The 16,254-nt window shown below is 40.4% G+C and overlaps 1 protein-coding gene across 1 annotated transcript in view; it reads left to right on the top strand.

The window, feature by feature from the left end:
- PPP1R16B (protein phosphatase 1 regulatory subunit 16B) overlaps positions 1–16,254 on the top strand; it is a 711,559-nt gene that overhangs the window by 461,314 nt on the left and 233,991 nt on the right. Inside the window, exon 3 of the mRNA XM_044090460.1 lies at positions 3,374–3,519. Coding sequence (XP_043946395.1) covers positions 3,374–3,519 — 146 coding nt within the window. The remainder of the gene's footprint in view (positions 1–3,373; positions 3,520–16,254) is intronic.

The following is a 16,254-nucleotide window of genomic DNA, read 5'->3' as shown; positions in this document are numbered from 1 at the left end:
CATTTTCTTGATATTGCATTCCTTTGAGTCTTAACATTAGAAATTGTTCTACAGAGCTAAATGACGCTTAAATCTAGACAATCAAAATGAAATTTGACATTTATCACTGCTTATCAGTATAGGACAACATATTAATGAAAGATTTTGTTTGTGCATTATCTGTGTATGGAATAGAAATGAGTTTGAGGCTGTTCTGTCCAACAAAAATGTAGAATAGTGTTGCTTTGTACATACTTATATGAGAGATAGAGGTACTCTGTACAATTGGAATATGTACATATTTATAGGTAGGTTAGCGCAACAATTAGTAAGGATGAAATTTTGTTATTTGGAGCTGTTTAGACAATCTTCTTCTCAGTCACTCCCCTCCAGGTAGCTCTGTTCCCAATGTAACCTTACAACTAGTTTGGACAGTTGAGAGAACTATTTAATTTGAAGTTTACCATAAAGCAAGACACCATTTTGCTTGTAGAGAAAAAGTCCAACAGTCACAAAATAGTCTACCATTTCAAAACTGGCTTAATGTTTTTCAGAACCTTTAAGTACTAGCCAATCAGAAATTGCTTGATCAATCTCATAAATTCTTCAGCAGACCATTGGTTATACAGGAAACGTCTTGGCTGTTTCTGAAGTGATCTTTGTAACTAACCACTCTGACTTCTCTTTAGTTAGTGTTTGAGACTAGAACTTCCAGAGGCTGAAGTCAGCATTCCTTCACCCTGTATTTAAAAATAAGAGCTTAGCCATTTGGTAATATTCAAAATAAGGTTAATCACTCATCTGCACTCCAAACATCTCACAGTGCTGTAGGATGTTTGGTGTATTCCATCGATCAGCAGGCAAGACATTTGGGGAACTAAAGGACATAACTTCAACTAAATATGGTCCATCCCGCAAAGTAGTGCACATGTGACCAGAAATGGGATCTGAGACGTCATTTTTGAGCTCTCTTAGAGTTTTTACTACTGACTCTCATTATTTGTGAAAACGTCTCTTTAGTATGAACGTGGGCAAAACAATGGTTGTTTTCAATCTTGCTATGTTCAGGAACATTATCATTTTATTACTGCATAACAATCTACTACTGTATATCCGCTGTTGTCAAAAGTCCAAGCTTCAAAATAGTCCGCTATTTAGCAGAAATGCAAAATTTTAGTATATGCCAGGGCTAGCTTTGTGTACTGAAAGTATCATCAGGAAAGAGCCTAAGAGCCTTAGGAAGACCTTGTGAAAGATCATATTAATGTTCCAAGGCCTGTACATCATATTTCTTAAAATGAACTTTGAACAGTGTGGCTGTCATGTAATGGAAGCACAGAGCTTCCTTTCAAAAAGCAGTTGCTATGACTACCAAAGACTGAGGAGATCTAAAATGGAAGCACAGTGCTTCCTTTCGAAAAGCAGTTGCTATGCCTACCAAAGATTGAGAAGATCTAAGTCGCAGAAGACATGTCAAAGGGCAGATAATTTTAAGATAAGTCCCAGTGACCTAATGGAGTAGGAACTGACCTTCTTGCAAATGTGCCATTTGTGGAGAACAAGCAGTATCTGCAGATACTACAGTGTATATACAGTATGGTCTATGCAAAAGTAGCAGGATCCTGAATATGTGGTACTTGACAGAGCTGTATCTGTCAAACTAATGTTTCAGTTACTAAAGACTCAAAGATCAAACCAGCACATCCTCAGCATGTAAATGCAGACCAATTCCCTGATGTTCATTTAGCCCCGTTTCAAAAAAAGGAGATAAGCTAATTTTTTCTGTTCATGTTTCATCAAAGTGCAACGGTTTAAAAGAACAAGGTTATGGAACAGTACAGATAGAGGTTTCTTTTTGTTAGCAAGGTTGTGTGATCTCAGAGCTACTACACTTAGAAGTCCTTGTGGGTTGATGAAGGTGCTATTTTTTAGTCAGTCAGTTAATTAGTCAGTCAGTCAGTTTTTTACAGTTGGTGGTGTGCTATATAAACTTCATAAATTTTAGAGCTACAAAGAATAAAGGAAACTTTTCCTTAATTTTTATTTTATGTATATTGTTATCTTGGACTTCCAAAAGTGTTAACGCCCATTTTGACTAATGACTCAGGAGCATTTTCTGGTTAATGGAATTCCTCAATCACAGTAGGTAAATACAGACAATAAAATCAAATACAGAACTGCAGGATGAATTGTTAATCAAACACTTTTGATGTACAGGGCTTAGTACTGATGCTTCATAGTTCCTGGGTCTGGGGTCAAAACTTGACGTCCATTTCTCTCTGCGAAGTTTGCATACCTCTTACGTATTTACATTTCTGAGGATGCTATGTTTTTCTTTCACCTCATAAACAGATGGTAAGTTAGCCTCACTGGCTACTATAAATTGCTGCTAGGCATGTATCTTTGTGAGAGATATATTACATTATACCATGACCCCCAAACGCGGCTGCTGGGATTGGCCCAGCGTGCACCTTGTCATCGAGAGTTATAAATGGAAAGGTCCCGTCCGCCGCCCTTTTTTTTTCCATTACTTTTTAGTCAAATATTACTATCTAAGTTTAAATTTATTATATAGCAGACAAGCTACAAGATCTCCGCTGAGATCTCCGTTTTACATTCTGCTGACCCTAAAACCATTTAACATTTAACAAAAAAAAACAAAAAAAGACAGATCAAAAGCAAGCAACGGAGAAAGACTATGTTAAATGGGAAATTTGTTTCTTGCTTTCTCCATTGCTTTGCCCACAGCTCTGATGTACTCGCGCGGATATCAGACATCAGATGATATAATAGATTACCAGTGCATTATGCTTTGTGTGCAAAGTTTTTGAGACAGGTTTCTTTTTTATAGTTCAACTAAGAACTGTTTTGAGCAGGTAGAGTTACAAGATGATCCATACGTTTCAAGTCTATCCAGTACAACAGCTTTCTAATGGAATTTCTTTAACTTCTGATAGAAGTTTCCTCCTATGAAAGTAAGGATTCCTTTAATGAAAATTATTGTCATACAATTTTCTGCTTTGTTGTGCTCGCCTAATACCAAACCAGTATTGTAAGCTTTAACTGCTTTGTTAACTTAATATAAATGAAAAATCAGTGAATTGAAGGTAGGAAGTTCAAATAAAAATGCAGATTGAACTAGGAAAAGGCATTTAACATTAGGGTGTTCAGTGCCTCAGTTTTTAACTAGATGAAATTCCATTTGTTAGAAATTCTGCAATTGTTTTGCTTAGGAATTCCTGAAATCTGGTTCTGACTTTCTTAGGAAATTGTTGATGTCACTGTGAAACACTTGAATAGTTTATTAGCCTTTAAAATTCTACTTCACAAGCCAAGCAAGTAACCCTTAATATTTCAACTAGAGTACAGATTCAAAACGTTTTTCTCCTTCCAGTGCTGTATCGACAATTACATCAGTATTGCCAAGCTTCTCCTGAACAATGGGGCAAATGTGAACGCTAAAGATAATGAACTGTGGACACCACTTCATGCAGCAGCCACGTGTGGACACCAGAACATGGTCAGGATACTCATTCAGCAGTAAGTAAAACATTCCCATTTCTTAACATGCATGGCTTTTTTATCATCCCTTGTAGAGCTGTATGGGTTTCTTATCCTCCCTTGTAGATCTGCATGGCTTTCTTATCCTCACTTGTAGATCTGCATGGCTTTCTTATCCTCACTTGTAGATCTGCATGGCATTCTTATCCTCACTTGTACATTTGCATGGCTTTCTTATCCTCACTTGTAGATCTGCATGGCTTTCTTATCCTCACTTGTAGATCTGCATGGCTTTCTTATCCTCACTTGTAGATCTGCATGGCTTTCTTATCCTCACTTGTACATCTGCTTGGCTTTCTTATCCTCCCTTGTAGATCTGCATGGCATTCTTATCCTCACTTGTACATCTGCTTGGCTTTCTTATCCTCACTTGTAGATCTGCATGGCTTTCTTATCCTCACTTGTACATCTGCGTGGCTTTCCTATATTTCTCCCTGTGTGTCTTCACCCACAAAAATTACAAAATTAAAGGTACACTTTCACAGCTTTAATATTTCCAGCCTCTGCAGCACTGTGGGGATAGAGCCTTGACTACAATCCAGATGACTAAATTCTGAACTATGATTTAGGCTCTTGAAAGGGAAGGAGGGAGAAAACATGAAAGTGAGAGGAGGGTGGCTATAAACAACCAACACTGGCTTTTACCCATCCTTGCGGGGGGTGGCTTCAAGTTGGACCTCATTCCTATGTCAGGGTACACTTAGAGTTCATGACATTAGTATTGTTTCAGTCTTTTATGTTAGCCAAAAGTGCTCTTCTCAGCACCAGCGATGTGCCCAGAATTGCCTCATTCTGTAATTCATATGGGGTTACATGTATCGGTTTGGTTTAGGTAATCACCCTGAGTGTATTGCATGCAGTAACCTTTAATACATCAACTAGAGTACAGGTTCAGCATTCAGATGTTTGCTGCTGGATGATGTATGTATTTGCACTTATTGTAACACTGTATGCTGTATACTAGAGGCTGTTACAATACCAGAGTAGACAGGGCTTAACCAGTTAACTCCTACTTGTACAGACCCATTTTCACTGTCAATGTGATTTAAAAAAAAAAAAATAGCAGCTCATAAACAGGATTGGCATGTAGAGCAGAATCCACTACTGGAGCCATTGATTAAGGTTAAGTACGCACAGGAATGCAGTTTGTTTGTTTTGTTTTGTTTTTCCCAACCGAAATACAGCTTCTGATCTTCCATCTGTTATTGTGATACAGCTTTATTCATTAGCTTAACATTTAAAGTTGAGCCTTGAAACGTGGATAAATAAATCTCTCCTTAGATGTTTCTATCACAAAACATATTTTAAATTTGTACTTCTATGGAATACTTTTTAGCCTGTAAAAGTAACGTATATTCTGAGTAAGTAATTCGTCACAGTGAGGTTTTCATTAGGCATTTTTCCTACTTTCTGTTGGCCCTGTGGTTTCGCAGAGTTACTGTACTAATTGACATCCACTTACAGCAGTGAATGGAGCAGATCATAAGTGTTTCCAGCACATAGATTAATGAGGAAATTGTAATAAAACAATTCAACAAAAGGTAGTTTAATATATTTTTAATTCTTTGAGGTCAGATATTTCTGTAAGGACAAAATGTTCTTGATTCAGTGATTATGTATATCAGGGCTAGTTTTATACATGTTGCAGTTTGAGTAGTACAATCAAGTGTCTCCTTGCTGAGGGGTGCCTTTTGGGAATGCACTGTACCCCTACTACATGATATGCATGGGTTCTGAGGTAGATAGTAAGTGCCTGCATCCCAGGGGACCGTCATGGCAGCAGTCCAGCTAGGTGTTTATAGTGCTCCTCAGCTAAGTGGGTGTGGCAGATGTTTCATTGCAGGGAGCACAGTCAATTTACAAAGGGTAAGCATCACACTTATGGAGTTGTGTGAACCACTTGGTACACCTGCAGAAAAATGTGCACATCTGTTTTGGGTCATCAATGGCTGCTTTCTGGAATATGGGTAACCATGATGTTTCTAAACGCAAGTCAAGCAGCAAGTACTGCTTTGGACTTCGCTTGATACCGGAACATAAAACTGTTCCTTACCGTGTACAAGAATCCGAGCTTCTTAAGGGTTTTATTGGCAGAAGAAAACTGAATAACAGTGTGTTATTTTTTTTAGTTAATATTAAAGGAAGTATTTTGCATGAGTGACCCTGTCGGATTCAGCTCTGCAGTGTATGCCGACACTTAGAGATTCACATTAAGCCAATGGTGCTGCCGCTGCTACTGTACCTTGATATTACTGTGACCCAGTGTAAACATGCTAGTTGTCATCCAGTTTTTTTTTAAGCACATACATTTCTATATTTGTAATGCACAGCAGAGCTGCACTTTCATCTGAAACTCCAACACTCAAACTCACAAATGTGAGCAAAATGCACATCTGGTGTATAACCTCTGTTGAGTATGTAAATGCCATCATCTCACAAAATACTACTGAGGCCCAAGGTATGCATCATACAAGAGCACAGTTTAAAATGCAGTGTGATACGCCATGAAGAATATGAAGTAACAATACAATAATAAATGATAACAGCAGTTTTGGTCAGATAGAAACAGTACGGATACCATAACTCAGGAGAAATTTATTTTTCCAAGTTGTGGTGACCTGTGAGCTGAATGTATTCGGTAAGGTGTGTGTGTGTTGGTGGGTTACCCTCTTCATAACACTTTACATTTTGCCTGCTTTCCCCTGTATCATTTGTGATCACGGAAGCAAAACTAGAGGAACAGATTGGATGGATGCAACTTTGTATCGGATTGTTGTAACAGTGGCAGGATGCAACTTTGTATCGGATTGTTGTAACAGTGGCACTTAGCACTGAAGATTAAGGCTAGGAGCTGTGTCCAGTGGTTCCCTCAGTCTTCATTAACAAATTTATTATCCTGAGCAAGTCACTTAACCAGACAGTGCTCTAGGGCAGTTGGGAAATAGACCTATGCTCCTCAATAGTCTCCTGGACTGCATGATTAGTAATTCCCTGTCAATGCCAGTGCATCATAGTACATGACAAGCAAAGGTTTCTTGCCATTCATTTAGTACATGAGCAACACTGGGGTGAGTGTAAACCCCTGTAGGACCACCATGATGACACCTCTAAGAATAGACAATGTTTCCTCCTTACTGTTTGTGACTGTTGTAATTTGTAACCTTGGATCCATGAGCACAACTAAGTTAACCTGAGTATCTCTCACAATTGTGAGTTGTTAAGACTGAAAGCTTCAAAAAGGCCAACAAGTATAATTCCTATAAGCTCAGCTTTATGTACAATAGTTGATAAGGTACCCAGTATTTTGAACATGCTTGATTATGATCACTGTGTCCTTGTGAAATGGATTTTAAGAAATTCAAAGAGACTTTAGACTTGTACCCTAACTCACTCCAATTCATCATGGAACTCTCTCTCTAAATAAAGCATTCTTTAAAAAAAAGTTTTACTGTAGCTGCCAATAGATACTACTTGTATTTTATTAACCTCTGCAATATGCAGTCTCACCTTTAAAACTGTGGGTGTTGACTAACAGTGTAAACTACAGAATCTGTGCTGCATAGCCTTTGTTGTGCAGCCAAGAAAACGCTTTTTGAAACAAGGTACATTTTGAAATGGAAAATGGATAGTATGACCTTCAGGATAAGTGCAGGAAAACAAGTGAAAATGAAACAAAAAAACTGAACTGAAGGGTTTGTGATACCTAACAGCTGGATCATATGAAAAAAGTGAATGTGGATAAGGTTAGCCTACTCTCATCAAGATGTTCTCTGGTTCAGATCTTGGCAGGGGTGCCTTCTCTGTGGAGTTTGCATTACTTCCTTGTGTTCACCTAGGTTTTATCCTGTTGCACCAATTTCCTCCCACGTTCTAAAGACATACATATTAGATATGTTGGGGACTCTGACCTGTCTGTTGTGAGTGTATGAGATGGAAAAAAAAAACTGACAAAATGCTTCCGTTTGCCCTCTTTGAAAACTCTTCAGATTGCAATGGCTAACTAAGGGGTCTCTTTAGGAGTCTGCTCCAACTCATAACAGAATGGTTATGTTGAAGGTTAAGATTTCCATTAATCACTTCATTGTACTCCTGCTGCAGACTACAATGCCTTATAACCTTTCTCCTCATTGTATATAGATCAGCTACTGACTGGTCCTTATGCTGAAAGTTAAAGCTACCTCCTGAAGCAATCAACAAGACTGGACCCATGCTCTGCCTGAGCAGAAAACAGTCTATCCACACATAGTTCTGTGGATAACTAATTGAGTAACAGAACCCATAGAGTTAAGGTTAGGGTTTTTTGTTGTATACAGAAAAACATCACCAGTGGTATCCAGCAAGGCTCTATCCTGGTCCCCTTCCTTTGTAACATACGCATCTCTGACATGAAAGGTAATGTCAAGGGGCTATAGCTAACCAAATTTACTGATGATTGCAAACTGAGAGCTATTATCAATTTCCATTCTGATACTCCAATTCTGCAGCAAGGGCTGGACCAAACTAATGCTTGGTGCATCATCCTTGGGTGTACTCACAGCCCCAAGAAATGCAGCAAGTTTCTTTGGGCAAAGCTAGCATCACCACCACATATCATATAGCTAATAGTTCACTGAAATGTGACAGTCATTTTGATCACCACATCGCTGTTATAGTCATCCTTCATTCCTCCCTTCTTATAAGCATCACTGAATATATTGCCCTGTTTGGCATGTACCTCACTAATGACTTAAACCAACTCAAGAGACCTAATTTCCTCACTAAAAATATTTCAGGTCTTGGTATCCTTAATTCCTCTTGCTAGACTAAGATCCTTATCCCACTGTTTAGTTTTGTATAAGCTGATGATGTTGATCTTTGCTTAGCTTTCCATGCTATGAATGAACCAACAGTCCTTCAACTCCTTCACCTAAATAGAACCAGTAGCAAAGTAAACACCTGCTCTACAGAATTATACCTGTAACACCACATTATTGCCAGCTGGCATGACAATTACCCAATATAACACATCCCCCTTTTCTTGAATAGGCTACTCTTACCTATCAAGCAGAGTGCTTTCCCTAACAACCTTTAAAACCAGTCTGGATGATTGGATGGGTGATTTGTAGATTTTCACCTGGAATATTTTGGGAAACTCTATTTAATGGTGAATTCCATTAATCTCCCACCAATATTAGGTAATGTGACTGTGCTGGTTTCCTTGGCTGTAAATTTAGTAAGAACTTATGAATTTGTGTCCTAGTTTGTTTCTCCAACACATCCCTGACTGTTAGGTAACCTGATGACTGTTAGCCGGTAACCTGATGACTGTTAGCCACTTACCCGTAGTGTCTGTTCCTTCACTTGAATTGTAGCTTGAAAAATTCAAGTGTGCAAAAAGAAAGCAGTAAAAATCTCAAAGTATACAAAAGATAATTACAAAAATGTCACTCATGCAAGCCAATTTTAATATAAGTCTTTACACCATGTATACCAAGCAACATCCATAGAAATAACAATGCTGAGTTCTGGAGCCAGTTTCTAATCTACTTTTTCAAGAAAGACAATTCAGTGTATCTGCTGAAAGTACTGTAAAGTGAAACTTCAGCATACCTTGCTATTCAAGGACAAACATTCTGGAAGTCATGAGCTACATGAAGGTCTAAAGCATATTGTGCTTATAAGATCACTTTTTTTCTTTGAAAGTAGCTATGCAAGCGCACCAGAAGTGAATGCCTTTGTGGGACATTATCCCTTCCTACACTTCTGCTGCATCTGACATATGAATAGGTATTCAGAGAGGCCCTGCCAATGATAAACTGAAAGTGGTTTATTAAATCTGTGAGAAGGGATGTCGTCCTCTTGTGTCACGTCAGTACAACACATATATTTCCTCACTCACTAAATCTACGTTTCTGGAATTGCTGTGTTAAGCATGATTGACTGATTCCCATTACAGCCAGACTTCTTCAATTACTATTTGGTCTGTGACACAGATGGAAATGGATTGACTCTAAATGCGTTATTGATCTGATTCTTGCCCCCTGTAAAGGGAACTAGATCATTTTGAAATTATTACCTGCATTATTTGCCATCTTTCAGGCGTTGACATCTATAGCAGAACAGTAGAGCAGACTGAGCGAAGGTTTATTAAGGAAAACATAACTTCATCTGCCTTATTTCACTGCAGTAGTTTCATACTACAGTTTCAGTAACTTCCTAGAGTGCCAAGATTTTGTGACTCAACTCGGTGCTCTCTTAATTTGTCGTTTTCAACAGCTGCTGTAAACAAGTGATAAAGGTATCCAAGGAGAAGTGTTTGCTTTCATTATGTGGCACATGCATGGCAGCTTTGTTTCACAAACTACAGCTAATAGACATATATTGTTTTGTGGACTGATTAGTTTATTTATAGATGATACTGAAATTCAGTTCCACAGCAGGTACCACACTTGCTTTTGATGCATAAGGCTGTGGGTTCTATTCCCACACCAGGTAGATCAAGTGGTGATAGTTCAGCATAAAGGGGAGTGCTGCACTCCTGAGTGTGCCATCATTTCGATGAGGCATCAAACCGAGGTTCCAGCTGCTTGACTTGGTGGTACCTATGGTGAATGTAAAAGATACCATGACACCTATCAAAATGACTAGGGGAAGTTCCCCAATGCCTTGGCCACATTTCCCCAGTAGTATACATATCAATTTATTTCTTCCCTGAAAAGAGGCTACTAGCCTAGTGAGACTAACCTGGTCAACAAAGGATAAATTAAAAAAATAAATAAATTATTCTTCCATATTTCTGTTTTTCTTTTCTAGAGAGCTGTGAAATAGTATCTTGTTTCTTAGTGGGTCCTTCTGAAGTCTAGAAATCTCTGGTGTGAGAAACTAGTGTATAGTTTTGTTTTTTGCCACTCCCCACCCTTCCTTCATTATTTCCATCCCAGCACTCGTGCCCTTTCCCCGCCAGGTCTGCCAGCTCCTCCATGCTCCCCTGGACTTACTCTGGTAATCTGCTGGGGCTGGACACATATCGTAGGCTACGGGACTTGGCATGTTTGAGCTTCAGTCCAGGGAGGGACGTATTGGCCTACCCTTATTTTCTCTGTCCTCCTTGTGGCAGCATGGGTGTGCAGTATGAAGTTCCATAGCATATCTCCCTACCTCCACAGTAATTCAGCCAAGCCCCACTGCCCCTGCTGACCACACCTCTTTTGGCGATATCCCTGGTTTCCACCAGAGATCTTCCTCTAGAGATGCCCACATACCACCCTCCTCCTCCCAGGATGGGCACACCCATCTCTCCCTGCCATTCTGTCAGTCACCTGAGATGTTAACAGAGATGCTAGGGTGTTATCCATCAATGGCACTGGAGTGGCCATTACTACCAATACTTAAGTCAAAAGTGAAGTACAATTAACTTGCACATGGCTACTAAATGTGAAACTGTCCATAACCACAAAATGGTCCTTTCCCTGAAAAATAGGGCAAGCAAAGTGATGACTGTAAATCTGCTTAGAGAAGCAAAATAAATGCCACCATGCTTGATTTACCAAATAAAGCACTAGCCTTATTGATGGCCTTGTAAGCATATGCTACTGCCAACTTATAGGTTCTTAGATGTGTACTAGGATAATGGCCCTAGAGCCTTGACAAGCCTAGCCCATAAAAGTGCACTGGCATCGTGCCGCCCGATGTTAGTTCCCAGTGCCTCTATCAAGTAGAGCCACTGCAGTGATCCCTAGGGTAAACGTTCTATTTCCTATCCACTCATCAAGATTTCTCTTGAAGAGGGCTAGTGAGGTGCTCTGCTTGACATGTATGGGAAGTCTATTCCAAAGCATGGGCAGTTTCTGGGTTATGAACCTGTCCCTCCAGCATGTTCTGTTGATTGTGGTAATGAGGTTGAGTTCTCTGGAGTATGTGGTGTGGAGGGATCTGGATTTCTTTAGATGCAGCATTTCTAACAGAGCTGGGTCAGACATGGCTTTATAAGTCAAGCAGAGATCGCCTCTTAGCAGACAATATGAGACAGGGAATAGCTGGAGTTTTTTGAGTCTGTTCATGTAGGACATGTGTCTAAGGCCTAGGATCCTCTTCGTGAGGTACTTTTGTGGCCTTTGCAGCTGTTGATGTGTCTAGTGAGGTACATGTCAAATGGGGCATTATATTCTATGACTGGCCTAATGAGGGAAGAGTAGAGAGAGATGGTGACCTCTTTCTTCCCTGATGCAAAACTCTTGGTAATGAGCTGTGCCACACAGAAGGACTTTCTGACCACAGTCACAATGTGGTGGTCAAAGGAGAGGCTGCTGTCAACCTGTGTCCCCAGATCTCTTGTAACACCTTCAGTGTTCAGTGGGCTCCCATCGATGTGGTAATTAGTGGGAACTGGGTTTTTCTCAAAGGGGATGATGACGCATTTTTTGGCATTAAGCTTAAAGCCATGGTTTCGACACCAGTCATGGGTCTCAGTGAGGCCTTTCTGTAGGATGTCTACATCAATTTTTGAGTTAATAATGGCTCCCAGCTTGCAGTCATCTGCAAACTTGATCAGCCAGAGTCCATCCGTGTTGGCCAGGACTTATGAGAAGTAGATGCCAAACAGGAGAAGACCCAGGATCGATCCCTGTGGGACTCCACTCGTGACTGGTCGGCAGTCTGACTTGGAATCCGCTACTTAAACACTGTGGATTCTAGCTGTGAGCCAATTTGCTACCCACCTAGTGATATGGGGATCAATGTCTAGTTTGGTGACTTTATCAATAATTCCTGAGTAGGGAATGTATCAAAGGCCTTGGCCAGATTGAGGTAGGCTGTATGAGCTGCCTTGCCCTCATCCACAGCTCTGGTGACTGACTCAAAGAAGTCAACCAGGCTGAGCAGGCAGGCATGATCTAGCTTTCACAAAGCCAAATTGAGTAGGTCTAGAGTTTGGAGATCCCTATATCCTTGCTAATTAGGTCCATGATGATGCGCTCCATAGCTTTACATATCAGACTCATCAGGCTAATGAGGCGATAACTGCCAGGGTCTGTAGTCGCTCCCCCTTTATGGAGAGGGAAGACTGTAGCAGTGCACCATTCGGTAGGGACAAAGCCTGAGGTGAGGCTGTGATTGAACAGGGCACACAGATGTGGTACCAGTTCACTTTGTAGTTCCATGTAGAATCCATCCAGGGATATTGTGGGATCCCATGGAAGCTGTATTCTTGGCCTTGGACAATGCAGCTTTAACCTGTGCTGCAGTAATGCTGGGTGCCTGGCATTCCTCCGCTACTGTAATTGGTCCTTTGGGGGGGGGGGGTAAAGTTGGCACTGAATCTGTCTGCCAGTATGTTGGCAATATCTGTTGGCTCAGTGTAGGAGGTACCATTGTGCAGTAACTTAAAGCAAACCTGGGTATTCCCATGGAGATTCTTGATATAACTATAGAAGTCTTTGTGGTTGTTTTTAGTGTGTGCCACAATTCTGCCTTCATAGCTGGCTTTACAGGTTTTGATGAGGGATCTGAACTTTTTGTTGAGGCTAATAAGGGAGATTTTCCAGTCTTGGGACTTCACCTTTTTCTGCAACAGTTTCTTCCTTCTGTTGTAGAATTTATTAATGGCAGGGGACCAATATATTGGCTTCCTTTTTTTGGAGGAGAGTGTCTTGGTTCTGTTGGGTATGGCTAGTTCCATGCATTTATGTACGTGTTCATACAGTGCATTGGTGTATGATTCAGCAATCATGCACCTATTTTCCACTGACATGGGTGCCATGAAGTTAGCCACTTCTGTTTTTAGGAGTCCAAAGTCAGCTTTGCATTTATGCCTTCTCTTCATGTCACTTGTCCAGTACCCTGAATTTTCAACTACCTCAACTGCACTGTCAAAATTAGGTCAGAAGTATCTGATGTCATCACTTGTCTGGGCTGCTAAAATGAGACTTGAATTGGCTATAATCTGTTCCACTCTCCACAAGAATTCCTTTTCAGTACAGGGAATTGTGGATCTTTTGTTCTAGGGACTGGAAGTCAGAGGTATAACAGTCTTATCTAGCACCTGGTACTAGTCCCCAATTAGGTGCCACTCCCCAGATCTTTAGGTGAAGAGCAAAAAAAGGACTTGTACTTTTTTTAAAAATACAGCAAGACAATTACTTTCAATACCAGGATTCAGAAATGCTATAACAGAAAAAAAATACAAGAATTGCATTTTCCGGTTGTCCCCTTAACACTGTGCATGGGGTCACTGTCCCCTTTGTCCCACCCTTGCTACGTTTCTGCTGCATCTAGACATAGAATAAGTATTTATAGAAGTCCTGTTTATCATAAACTGAAAGTGGTTTATTAAGGCTACTTTTTTCTGTGAGAAGGGATTCCCAGCAATACAATGTCCAGAATAGTCTTCCAGAATGTCTTGGATTAAGAAGGCCAGAAAGATGCCAAGTTGCTGTCACTGTTTAGTTCAGCAAAGAGTCTCAAAGCAGTTGAAGCAGTTAGCAGTCACCCAATTATAGGTAGGTATGAATCCCTTTAACTCAGGTATGCAAATACTGGATCTGTGCACTTGAAGGCTGTAAAACAGTGAGGCCCAGAAGCAGGTGAAGGATACATAAAGTGAGAGTCTTTCTTTAAGAAACCTATGTTTTCTGCCAATGGGAATATGGTGGTAAGAATAGCTCACATTCTTTGTGATCAGGAAATAATTTTTTGGAAAGAGAGACAAAAGAGACGGACTGAACAGTGAGCGTCTTCAGTGTCTTGACACTGGTAAACTTGCATAGGCTTGAAGAATCAATATCAGGTCTCTAAGATTTCATTTCTTAGAAGTAAAAGCCTGAAAAAGTAACTCTGTTCTCCCTGTTCTTGGGATACTGGTACAATAACCTTGCAGTGCCTTATCTGTGAGAGGATGAATCAAGCTTGACCCATTTATTGTCTAGGGATGGGAGGTACATAATGCCCTAAAAGAGTACAGTTCTTTGAACTCTCATGTATCCCATGAGGTCAATGTCTAGCATCCTCACATCTGAGGTGAGCATGACTGAGTTTATTCTGAAGTAGGGAATTTTCTAGCAAAAAGTTCTTAGGGAAGCAGATAGAACAGGCAGTTACAAATGACCAGTACCTGGACTCCTACAGGTTCTCTGCTCTGCTGCCTGTATCGCTGGGACCAACCTATTCCTTCTTCCCTATTCTATAAATGCTGCCTTTTTAATGTTGTTTCTATCTTTTGAATTTCTTTCTGTGTAAGGTCTGCTGTTTAATGGGACAGTTCCTGGAACACTCAGGGATTTAAAGTGAAAATGCTGCTTAACCAAGTAAATAACTTTCCTCTTTCTTCCACTTTCTTAAAGCAAGTTATTATACTGTGGTGGTTTAAGGAGTTGCTGCTTTGCATCTTCAAGTAGGGCTTGATCTGTAACCAGGCACACCTCCTGAATACTGATGCTGAGGCATAGGCCGGAACTGCATCAGTGCCATATGAGGCACATGCCGGCCCTACATCAGTGCCATGCGAGGCACAGGCCAGAACTGCATCAGTGCCATGTGAGGCCCAGTCCGGCACTGCATCAGTGCCATATGAGACACAGGTCAGCATTGCATAAGTGCCATATGAGGCACAGGTCAGCACTGCATTAGTGCCATATGAGGTACAGGCCGGCATTGCATAAGTGCCATATGAGGCACAGCCCGGCACTGCATCAGTGCCATATGAGACACAGCCCGGCACTACAAAAGTGCCATGTGAGGCACAGGCCAGCACTGCATCAGTGCCATGTGAGGCACAGGCCAGCATTGCATCAGTGCCATATTAATGAATTTTTCTGTCGGGCTGTTAGGCAAAGCATATCCTGCTCCACAAAGACTAATTCTCTATTTTTGAGTCATATCATGAATTTCAGATAATTTCAATGCTATTTATCAATTAATGACTGTAAGAACTGGGATGATATTGATATATAACATTTTGCCAAACCTGTCCAGTACCCTACTCTCCCTTATGTTAGGCATAGAGTTAAGGCTAGAACCAGCATGTGACTCCTTAAGTATCTTAGGATATCACTGTTGAATTCAGCACCAGGAGTTTGTGGCAATACATACATGATATTACATACTATAAAATGTCAGGCTTTTTTTTGATGTAGATGAGAGAAAGTCTAGCTCAAGGGAGGCCACTCTAATTCTTAAATTCTAGAAAAATGCCACATCCTTAGATAATAGAATTCTGTGCCTGTAACAGGAAAACATTTATCAAAGAGCACAAAAAAGTGATATTCTCTAGTTAAAAAACATGAACTTAAGGTGGTGCAGGTACACTTCCCTTGGCAGTAACAATTTGGCTGGGTTCCTAAATGGGAACATACCCAGACACTAGAGAAGAGGACATCAGTACTGATTTTGGAATTTTGGCCAGAGGAGGCATCTGTCTGCAGGAGAAATGTCATGTTATATTACTGGATTGCAGTAGCAATCCATTTGCAGAAGATGCCAAGGCCTGCACATCTTTGTTTAAAGAGTACACTTTGAGGTACAAACTGACAAGTGATCAAGCCAAGCAGCTTATTTCTGTCTGCTATATTTGTTTAGTTTAAAAGTTTAGATTTGCTTAATAGTAAAAAAAAATGTTCAAAAGCCAGCTAATCAGTGACATCAGAGCACTGTAAGTGCTGTTAATTGCTTGAAGAAGATGGCAAAAACTATTACAATTTTCTGCATTAAGGCAGATATGTCTAGGCATCCAATGGCCCTTAT

The sequence above is a fragment of the Protopterus annectens genome, chromosome 12.part0 (genome assembly GCF_019279795.1).
Source record: "Protopterus annectens isolate FY-2018-M chromosome 12.part0, PAN1.0, whole genome shotgun sequence".
Classification (NCBI taxonomy): Eukaryota; Metazoa; Chordata; order Ceratodontiformes; family Protopteridae; genus Protopterus; species Protopterus annectens.
The sequence above is the reverse complement of the archived record's forward strand: the minus strand, read 5'-3'. Positions and strand labels throughout refer to the sequence as shown.